This window comes from Ranitomeya variabilis, chromosome 5 (genome assembly GCF_051348905.1).
Source record: "Ranitomeya variabilis isolate aRanVar5 chromosome 5, aRanVar5.hap1, whole genome shotgun sequence".
Classification (NCBI taxonomy): Eukaryota; Metazoa; Chordata; class Amphibia; order Anura; family Dendrobatidae; genus Ranitomeya; species Ranitomeya variabilis.
Genome location: NC_135236.1, coordinates 78,029,202 through 78,041,201, shown reverse-complemented (window position 1 = coordinate 78,041,201; position 12,000 = coordinate 78,029,202). Strand labels below are relative to the sequence as shown.

The 12,000-nt window shown below is 43.1% G+C and overlaps 1 protein-coding gene across 2 annotated transcripts in view; it reads left to right on the top strand.

Moving 5' to 3' along the window:
• The window catches only part of LOC143773333 (CD209 antigen-like protein C), a 68,967-nt gene that overhangs the window by 35,764 nt on the left and 21,203 nt on the right, over nucleotides 1-12,000 (top strand). For both annotated transcript variants that reach the window (XM_077260808.1, XM_077260809.1), the window contains one exon: nucleotides 8,617-8,664. In XM_077260808.1, the coding sequence (XP_077116923.1) occupies nucleotides 8,617-8,664 (48 nt within the window). The remainder of the gene's footprint in view (nucleotides 1-8,616; nucleotides 8,665-12,000) is intronic.

Below are 12,000 nucleotides of genomic sequence, written 5' to 3'. Positions count from 1 at the left end.
CAAGGCCCGCCGCAGGTCTGGAGAAACGGCAGACAATATCACTCCATCTTTAAGGATACCTGTGGGCTCAGAATTACCAGGGGAGTCAGGCTCAAAACTCCTAGAAAGGGCATCCGCCTTAACATTCTTAGAACCCGGTAGGTAAGACACCACAAAATTAAACCGAGAGAAAAACAATGACCAGCGCGCCTGTCTAGGATTCAGGCGCCTGGCAGACTCAAGGTAAATTAAATTTTTGTGGTCAGTCAATACCACCACCTGATGTCTGGCCCCCTCAAGCCAGTGACGCCACTCCTCAAAAGCCCACTTCATGGCCAAAAGCTCCCGATTCCCAATATCATAATTCCGCTCGGCGGGCGAAAATTTACGGGAAAAAAAAGCACAAGGTCTCATCACGGAGCAGTCGGAACTTCTCTGCGACAACACCGCCCCAGCTCCGATTTCAGAAGCGTCGACCTCAACCTGAAAAGGAAGAGCAACATCAGGCTGACGCAACACTGGGGCGGAAGAAAAGCAGCGCTTGAGCTCCCGAAAGGCCTCCACAGCATCAGGGGACCAATCAGCAACATCAGCACCCTTCTTAGTCAAATCAGTCAATGGTTTTACAACATCAGAAAAACCAGCAATAAATCGACGATAAAAGTTAGCAAAGCCCAAAAATTTCTGAAGACTCTTAAGAGAAGAGGGTTGCGTCCAATCACCAATAGCCTGAACCTTGACAGGATCCATCTCGATGGAAGAGGGGGAAAAAATGTATCCCAAGAAGGAAATCTTTTGAACCCCAAAAACACACTTAGAACCCTTCACACACAAGGAATTAGACCGCAAAACCTGAAAAACCCTCCTGACCTGCTGGACATGAGAGTCCCAGTCATCCGAAAAAATCAGAATATCATCCAGATACACAATCATAAATTTATCCAAATAATCACGGAAAATGTCATGCATAAAGGACTGGAAGACTGAAGGGGCATTTGAAAGACCAAAAGGCATCACCAAATACTCAAAATGGCCCTCGGGCGTATTAAATGCGGTTTTCCACTCATCCCCCTGCTTGATTCGCACCAAATTATACGCCCCACGGAGATCAATCTTAGAGAACCACTTGGCCCCCTTTATACGAGCAAACAAATCAGTAAGCAGTGGTAACGGATATTGATATTTAACCGTGATTTTATTCAAAAGTCGATAATCAATACACGGCCTCAAAGAGCCGTCCTTCTTAGACACAAAGAAAAAACCGGCTCCTAAGGGAGATGACGAAGGACGAATATGTCCCTTTTCCAAGGACTCCTTTATATATTCTCGCATAGCAGCGTGTTCAGGCACAGACAGATTAAATAAACGACCCTTAGGGTATTTACTACCCGGGATCAAGTCTATGGCACAATCGCACTCCCGGTGCGGAGGTAGTGAACCAACCTTGGGTTCTTCAAAAACGTCACGAAAGTCAGACAAGAATTCAGGAATCTCAGAGGGAATAGATGATGAAATGGAAACCAAAGGTACGTCCCCATGAGTTCCTTTACATCCCCAGCTTAACACAGACATAGCTCTCCAGTCGAGGACTGGGTTATGAGATTGCAGCCATGGCAATCCCAGCACCAAAACATCATGTAGATTATACAGCACCAGAAAGCGAATAACCTCCTGGTCATCAGGATTAACACGCATAGTCACTTGTGTCCAGTATTGTGGTTTATTACTAGCCAATGGGGTGGAGTCAATCCCTTTCAGAGGTATCGGAGCCTCCAATGGCTCCAAATCATACCCACAGCGTTTGGCAAAGGACCAATCCATAAGACTCAAAGCAGCGCCAGAGTCGACATAGGCGTCCGCGGTAATAGATGACAAAGAACAAATCAGGGTCACAGATAGAATAAACTTAGACTGTAAAGTGCTAATTGAAACAGACTTGTCAGGCTTCTTAGTACGCTTAAAGCATGCTGATATAACATGAGTTGAATCACCACAATAGAAGCACAACCCATTTTTTCGTCTAAAATTCTGCCGCTCGCTTCTGTACAGAATTCTATCACATTGCATATTTTCTGGCGTTTTCTCAGTAGACACCGCCAAATGGTGCACAGGTTTGCGCTCCCGCAGACGCCTATCGATCTGAATAGCCATCGTCATAGACTCATTCAGACTCGCAGGCACAGGGAACCCCACCATAACATCCTTAATGGCATCAGAGAGACCTTCTCTGAAAATCGCCGCCAGGGCGCACTCATTCCACTGAGTAAGCACAGACCATTTGCGGAATTTTTGGCAGTATATTTCAGCTTCATCTTGCCCCTGAGACAAGGACATCAAGGCCTTTTCCGCCTGAAGCTCTAAATGAGGTTCCTCATAAAGCAACCCCAAGGCCAGAAAAAACGCATCCACATTGAGCAACGCAGGATCCCCTGGTGCCAATGCAAAAGCCCAGTCTTGAGGGTCGCCCCGGAGCAAGGAAATTACAATCCTGACCTGCTGTGCAGGGTCTCCGGCAGAGCGAGACTTCAGGGACAAAAACAATTTGCAATTATTTTTAAAATTTTGAAATTGAGATCTATTCCCCGAGAAGAATTCAGGCAAAGGAATTCTAGGCTCAGACATAGGTGCATGAACAACAAAATCTTGCAAATTTTGTACCTTTGTGGCGAGATTATTCAAACCTGTAGCTACACTCTGAAGATCCATTTGAAACAGGTGAACACAGAGCCATTCAAGGATTAGAAGGAGAGAAAGAGAGGAAGGCTGCAGTATAGGCAGACTAGCAAGTGATTCAATTAAAAGCACACTCAGAACTAGAGGAAAAAAAAAAAAAAAAAATTGTAGCAGACTTCTTTTTTCTCTCCTTTCTCAGCCAGTAATTTAACCCTTTTTTGGGCCGGTCAAACTGTCATGATTCTCAATGGCGAGAGAACATAGCCCAGCATATATGAGAACTAGCTCTTGGAAGATGGAAACTATACTGACCATGAACTAAACCTGCCGCACAACTAGAAGTGGCCGGGTAGCATGCCTACGTTTTTTTATCCCTAGATGCCCAGCGCCAGCCGGAGAACTACCTAATCCTAGCAGAGGAAAAGACAGTCCTGGCTCACCTCTAGAGAAATTTTCCCAAAAGGCAGACAGAGGCCCCCACATATATTGGCGGTGATTTTAGATGAAATGACAAACGTAGTATGAAAATAGGTTTAGCAAAATCGAGGTCCGCTTACTAGATAGCCGGAAGACAGAAAGGGCACTTTCATGGTCAGCAGAAAACCCTATCAAAACACCATCCAGAAATTACTTTAAGACTCTAGCATTAACTCATAACACCAGAGTGGCAATTTCTGCTCACAAGAGCTTTCCAGACACAGTAACGAAACAGCAGCTGTGAACAGGAACAAAATGCAAAAACACACAAGGACAAAAGTCCAACTTAGCTGGGAGTTGTCTAGTAGCAGGAACATGCACAGAAAGGCTTCTGATTACATTGTTGACCGGCATGAAACTGACAGAGGAGCAAGGTTATATAGCGACTCCCACATCCTGATAGGAGCAGGTGAACAGAGAGGATGATGCACACAAGTAATTCCACAAGTGGCCACCGGGGGAGCCCAGAATCCAATTTCACAACAACAACCTGTGTCTAATCTGATCCTTTTATTCTAATCTGCAATCAGAAGAAAAACCATAAAAACACATAAGCCTGTAGAAGAGCTGTAAACAGTAAGACATTTTTAAAACCAGGCTTTTCACGTAGAAGAGAAAATCCTGTCTATGTAGGGTTTGCGAAACTGGACGAAGCGATCTGATTAGTTGCTAATGACCTCTCCGATTTCCCTTTGCACTAGCTTTAATAAATCCCTCCATGTGCCAACATTAATGTAGAGACGGTAAAGAGAGGGGCACAATTAGGTTACTGTAAGGTAAAATTCTCACCTTTACTTGTTGTTAGTATGTTCTTTAGTGATGGGGCTTTTCTAAATACAAGAGAAGGGTATTTCGGTAAAGCTTTTTTAATATAGGGTCATTTACCAAAATATGCCAATTTTTTCTTAATATCTCCCAAATTTCTTTGTGTTGCTGGTTAAAAGTGGTAATAATATTAAGACTATGTTCAAGGGTATTGTCACTGCCTTTCTTGTTGGAACCAGATAAGAGGGAAATCTGGTCATTGTTCTCGTTTACATTTTTAAAGGAATTATGGACCAGATTTGTAGGACATTTTTGTTTTAAAAATCTCTGTTTGAGAATATCCAATTGTTCAATAAAATCAGATTCAATGTTACAGTTTTCCCTGATTCTTTGAAATTTTTTATGAAGGACATTGTTCAACCATTTCTTGTAGTGCCCACTGGTATAGTGGATATAACTGTAGGCATCATCTGGTTTAAGATATGTTTTAGTGAGAATCTGTTCATTTTTAGTGAAAATAGTGATGTCTAAAAAATTAATATACTCGTCATTACTTTCTGAATTGAAAGTGATACCCCAGTTATTGTTTTTTTTTATAAATTGAATAAAGACCTGTGGGTCAATCATATCCTTGTCCAGTATACAAAGCAGGTCATCAGTGAATCTTTTGAAAAAAGTAATACCATTGTTAAAAACCCCTTCATAAATAAAAACTTGTTCAAATACCCCCATAAAAAGGTTTGCAAAAGTGGGTGCGACTTTCATTTGTTTTTTCAACAAAATAGGGAAAAGAAATGGTTGAACAATGTCCCTCATAACCAATTTCAAAGAATCAGGAAAAACTCTACCATTGAATCTGATTTTATTGAACAATTGGATATTCTCAAACAGAGATTTTTAAAACAAAAATGTCCTACAAATCTGTTCCATAATTCCTTTAAAAATGAAAAAGAGAACAATGACCAGATTTCCCTCTTATCTGGTTCCAACAAGAAAGGCAGTGACAATGCCCTTGAACATAGTCTTAATTTTATTACCAGTTTTAACCATCAACACAAAGATATTCGAGAGATATTAAGAAAAAATTGGCATATTTTGGTAAATGACCCCATATTAAAAAAGGCTTTACCGAAATACCCTTCTCTTGTATTTAGAAAAGCCCCATCACTAAAGAACATACTAGCACCCAGCAGATTACGAGACCCTGATAAATCCAGGGGCAGCCTTATGAGCAACCCTAAAAATAGTATTACCAAATGTGGTAAAAGGGGTTGTTTGTGCTGTAAATCCATTACACACACTGCCGATAACTTCAGCTCTGTGGTTACAGGTGACAAATTCAAGATAACCACTCCAATGTCTTGTGACACTTAATATGTCATATATTATAGAGTGCCGCTGTCCCAAACACTATGTGGGAAGAACTGCCCAGCCGCTCCACAAGAGACTGAACCCCCATAGACACAATGCGGTTACTGGGATTCTAAAACATGGTTTGTCACGTCATATTTGCATGCACCATAAGCAAGATTTTGGGTGTATAAAAATCTCACCCATTGAACATATTCCACCTGAGAGCTCCAATAGAATCCAATGTCTCATGAGGAAGGAGGTTTTCTGGATATATAAACACCCTGAAACCACAAGGGCTGAATGAAATATCAGAAGTATTTCTATAGTGTTCTATAATGTTTTTATAATAAACTAGATGGCCCGATTCTAACGCATTGGGTATTCTAGAATATATGTAGTTTATTCATGAAGTTTTCAGAATAATACAATTTATACACAGAATTCGGCCGGCCGGGCGCGACCAATTAGCGAAGCATGGTTCACATTCCGTGCCAATTCGCGGCCGGACTGCGCCGGTCGCTGATTGTTCGCGGCCAGCCGGGCTTAACCAATCAGTGAAGCCAGGGCCAGCTCCAGGTTTTGGAGGGCCCCAGGCGAAAGAGTCTCAGTGGGCCCCCCTCTTTAACACATACCACGATTCATGATGCACAGATACAGCAGAGAAATATACCACAGCCAAGTAGCATATAACACAGCCCACGTAGCATATAGCACAGCCATGTAGCATATAGCACAGGCCATGTAGTATATAACACAGCCACGTAGTATATAACACAGCCCACGTAGGACATAGCGCGATTCATGATGCACAGATACAGCAGAGAAATATACCACAGCCAAGTAGCATATAACACAGCCCACGTAGCATATAGCACAGCCATGTAGCATATAGCACAGGCCATGTAGTATATAACACAGCCACGTAGTATATAACACAGCCCGCGTAGGACATAGCACGATTCATGATGCACAGATACAGCAGAGAAATATACCACAGCCAAGTAACATATAACACAGCCCACGTAGCATATAGCACAGCCACATAGCATATAGCACAGGCCACGTAGTATATAACACAGCCACATAGTATATAACACAGCCCACGTAGTATATAACACAGCCACGTAGTATATAGCACAGGCCACGTAGTATATAACACAACCCACATAGCATATAGCACAGCCCACGTAGCATATAGCACAGCCACGTAGCATATAACACAGCCACGTAGTATATAACACAGCTACGTAGTATATAACACAGCCCACGTAGTATATAGCACAGCCACATAGTATATAGCACAGCCACGTAGTATATAGCACAGCCCACGTAGTGTATAGCACAGCCCATGTAGTATATAGCACAGCCCATGAAGTAAATAGCACAGCTCACGCAGTATATAACACAGCCACGTAGTATATTGCCCAGCCACGTAATATATTGCACAGCCACATAGTATATAGCGCAGCCCACGTAGTATATAGCACAGCCACATAGTATACAACACAGCCCACATAGTATATAGCACAGCCCACATAGTATATAGCACAGCCCACGCAGTATATAGCACAGCCCACGTAGTATATAACACAGCCACGTAGTATATAGCACAGCCCACGTAGTATATAACACAGGCCACATAGTATATAACACTGCCCACATAGTATATAGCACAGCCACGTTGTATATTGCCCAGCCACGCATATTGCACAGCTACGTAGTATATAGCACAGCCACGTAGTATATTGCCCAGCCATGTGTATTGCACAGCTACGTAGTATATAGCACAGCCCATGTAGTATAACACAGCCACATAGTATATAGCACAGCTCACGCAGTATATAAGACAGCCACATAGTATATTGCCCAGCCACGTAATATATTGCACAGCCACGTAGAATATAGCGCAGCCCGGTCCCAAGAATGCATTGCGGTCTTGCGAGATGATGACGTAGCGGTCTCGCGAGACCGCTACATCATCATCTCGCAAGACCGCAATGCATGGCCCAGAGTGTCGCAAGGAGCTGGAAAGGCGCCGGAAGGTGAGTATATAATGATTTTTAATTTTTTAAATTACTTTTATCATTAGATCTTTTTACTATTGATGCTGCATAGGCAGCATCAATAGTAAAAAGTTGGTCACACAGGGTTAATAGCAGTGTTAACGGACTGCGTAACACCGCGGGATAACGCGGTGTAACGCAGCCATTAACCCTGTGTGAGCGCTGACTGGAGGGGAGTATGGAGGGGGCACTGACGGAGAGTAGGAAGGGGTGAATTCGCGGCCGGACTGTGCCTTTCGCTGAATCAGCGACGTGGGATTTCCGTTACAGAAAGACAGACAGAAAGACAGACAGACGGAAGTGACCCTTAGATAATTATATAGATAGATAGAGCAAAACACACACAAAAAGTTTTAAAAATCTTTTTCACATTAAATAAGGTCTTCACTAAAATTGATTTACAATGTGCATGTTAATTCAAATATATATATTTTTTGTATCATAATTTTTATTATTAAAGATTATGTAGCGGCACCCGTCATTCAGTCATCCTTTTATCATAATTAATTTATTGAATAATTTATTCACTTTTTTTAATAATAAATTAAACCACACATTTTTTTTTTTTATTTTTCATTTTTATTTTATTTTTTGCCTACATTTTTTATAAAAGAATTTTATACAATATGCATTTTAATAGATTTTTATACTACTAATATCGATGGTTCTTTAGGTATTAACATTGTTTTTTTTACCCCTCAAGGGTCAATTAACAGAATAGCTAGGTCTGTGCCCCCGAGGTCCTTTCACTTCCATGATGTTTCCAAGGAAGGCAGGTTCTAATCCTGGTCTGCAATTAAGACAAGAGAATATTCTGAAAAAAGTTTTTCACTCTCAGCAGACTTTTTATTTCCTTTCTTTTCAATTTTACTTGCAGAAAAATCTTACATTTTAATGTCATATATCATTTTTATACTAACAAATTGCATTTTTATTCACTGTTGTATAGATATGCGACAAATTTATGTTTGTATTTTAAATATAACTGCAGCGTTCAGGGCGCCAGGTGTGTCTGACGCCCATTTTTTCTATGTCCAGCCCACCCTATATATGTGAGTAATACCATGTGGTTAGTATTGGCTATGTACCTGAGGAAGTGAACAGGACGTCCACGAAATACGTAGTTTTATAGCCCTGAATAAAGTATGCAACTCTTCTGAACTCTGTGATTCCCTTGCCTGATTTCGGAGGAGCGCGGAATTGTCGGCATCTTGAATATCCTATCTAGAACATTAGTATAGAGCGTTATGTCCTGGAATACAAAGCCAAAAACTGACAATTTTTTCCTTTCATGGTTCTTCCACAGTTTCAGAGCCAGTGATGAAAAATGATGTCTCAGAGCTCTGGAAATCAGGTAATTATCTAAGTACTAAGGCCTGTATGTGTAATATATCATCATTATAGCAGGGGCACTGCATAATGGAGATAGTGGAGATGGCAAACGCCTCCTCATTAAAGGGGTTGTCCAGGCTCGGGGCTTAAATTTGCGCTCTATGTGACTGCTGACTTGTGAATCCTCCCAGTGTGTCAGGATTCTTGTGTGCAATGAACAGTGGTCATGTTACAAGTATGTGAATTGTTTACTTCCGGTCATATTCCGACTAGATGTGTCCGGTGTCTGGTCGGGATGTGACCAGTGTCTAGTCGGGATGTGTCCGGTGTCTAGTCAGGATGTGACCGGTGTCTAGTCGGGATGTGTCCGGTGTCTAGTCGGGATGTGACCGGTGTCTAGTCGGGATGTGTCCGGTGTCTTGTCAGGATGTGTCCGGTGTCTAGTCAGGATGTGACCGTTGTCTAGTCCAGATGTGACCAGTGTCTAGTCGGGATTTGTCCGGTGTCTAGTCGGGATGTGACCGGTGTCTTGTCAGGATGTGTCTGGTGTCTAGTCGGGATGTGACCGGTGTCTAGTCCGGATGTGACCAGTGTCTAGTCGGGATGTGTCCGGTGTCTAGTCGGGATGTGTCCGGTGTCTTGTCAGGATGTGTCCGGTGTCTAGTCGGGATGTGACCGGTGCCTAGTCGGGATGTGTCCGGTGTCTTGTCAGGATGTGTCCGGTGTCTAGTCAGGATGTGACCGTTGTCTAGTCGGGATGTGTCCGGTGTCTAGTGGGGATGTGACCGGTGTCTAGTCAGGATGTGTCCGGTGTCTAGTCAGGATGTGACCGGTGTCTAGTAGGAATGTGACAGTATGTATGCAAATCACATACTTGTGGTCACATGCCCGTCCACTCCCGTTGCCGGTATCAGAGAATCCTAACAGCATGCACTGTGCGCTCTCTAGGGATTCACAAGTCTGCAGTCACTCGATGTGACTGCAGACTTGTGAATCCTTACAGAGTGCAGAAAATTGGACGCTAAAGTCATATTTACCACCCTCCCAGGAGAGTTTTGGCCACTTTAAATGTGCAATCCAGGCAGTAAAACAGCTGCTAATTGGCTTTATATTGGCTACCATTTACTGGAACATCGAGGAACGTTCTCTGCCCATAGAGTATGTTGTTACTGGCAGCACATTACCTGTTTTCATTGGGCGATGTGCTGCCACAACAATCACTCATTGCACCCTTTGAACAAGCAAAAACGCATGCAAACGTCTGATAATGCAGCATTTTTTATCCGCATCAGCTTACACATGATGGTAAAAAAAACGCAGCGTTTGCATTCGTTTTTACATGTGTTTGCGCTTTTTATGCGCATGCGTTTGATATTTCCAGGAGGGTGTGTCTTTAATGGGCATGTCTAAATCAGTTCCTAGACATGCGCAGTCCGAAGTATGCAAGCGCATCAAATGCATGCGTACGCAAAGACGTGTACGCATGCGTTCCCATAGACAGTAATGTGTTTTTTTGCCGCATTCCTTGCGCTAACAACCGCATACGTTTCTAGGTGGCAAATTGAGGCCTCGAAAATTACTACATGTTGCGGTTACCGTGCCAAACCACAGACGAAACGACGCACGCGTCGTCAAACGCGGCAAAACGCTACCGATCGCAGACACATGCGTCCCTAATGTTAAATATAGGAAAACACAACACATGCAGATAATTGCGGAAGAAACGCTGCGGACACAACCGCAAATGTGAAACCAGCCTAAGTGACACATTGTTGGAATCATGCTCTTTTTCACTACATAATGCTGCTCTCAGATTACATAGCAAACACCTGCTGACAGATTCCCTTTTAAACACAATTTTCAAATACAATACATTCATTATTTTAAAACCGCATTGTTTTTCTTTTAGTGGCTTACCTGTATAATTTGAGCATTTGCCTTTGTATTTGCTGCTGGATGGTCTGGTCAAACCTGCGAAATATTTTCTGTAATTAATGCGTAATGGGTGCAGAGACCCAGGGCCAGGACAAGATATTTTGATGCCCTAGGGCCTAGGCAGATGAAGCTTGCAGCGACACCAACCCTTCTTCCCCGATAAACCCTCAGCACCCAAATTAAGGAATGGATCAGAGATTAAGGTAAATGGCCCCTAAAATACCCCCTTATTTTCACAAAAAGAAAAAAAATGCTCTGTGTACCCGCGCCATCACTGTGCTGAATGTCTGCGGCTGGAGGAAGATGCTCGGTTGCCACAGGCATTCAGCCATGTCACTTTTTTTTCTCCCCAAACTGTGCCCCTCTTGGGGAGGCAGGAAGTAGCGCCCTGGGTAGGTGCTCACCCTAACTACCCCTTGTCTCGCCCGCCCATGCAGAGACCCACTGTGAGCTCATAACATTGCTCAGACCAGTCATATAAGGAAGGCAGACAGCATTGTTCTGTGCAGCTGTCTGTCTGTCTGCATCCCTGAGGACTGATAGTGAGCAGTCCTTCCATGACAGTGTTTCACTGCTGGTCTGCAATGTTCAGCGAGGTAGCTATACAGTATAGAGCAACACTGTCTTACTGGGGCAAGCGCAGTACAAGCCAACAGTCACAGTAGAGGGAGAACGGCTCACTGTCTGCCTCCCTCAGATGATCGGTCCAATTTACATTCTGTGCAGTGTTATGAGCACTGCACACAGTGGATTATGTGTGTTCCCCAATCTCTGCATCCATATTCCATTACAGAAAACACCTGCGAATGCTCCAGCCAGATCATGCAGCAACAGAAAATAAGACAAGTGATCAAGCTATATACGTAGGTAAGCCTGTAATAGCAAAGCGATGCAATTTTGAAAATGAATTGTATTTCAAAAGTTTATTGCTTTTCAAATATATTTTATACAGAAAGTACTAATGTCACGCTGCAGCTATGCAGATAACTTCCACTGCTAGAGTTGAAGGAAAGTAACAAGTCTGCAAGGGCAGACCTGCAGTAGAGTCAAAACCTAGACCGTCACGCAGTACAAAGAGAAATAACAATAACAGAGTCAGTGGAGAGCCAAAGGGTAAAATACCAGACAAGAGGCAGAAGTACCAGGGACCAGAGGCAAAGTCAAGTCAGAGTCAAAGCCGAGTCAAACACAGAAATCCAAAGCAATCAGGAAGCTCTAAGACAAAAACTGGCAGGGAAGGAGGACTAGACATGGGCAAGGTCAGAAAGCGCAGCAGGACAAATCAGGGTATTACCGGAATCAGGTACTCACGCCGAAGGCAGAAAATATAACTGACACCTCCTGCAGGATACAACAGAGCTAAATAGCTAACCTGAACCCAGAATGAGGCAGGGCAAAGTTAACCCTTGACATGATCAACCCG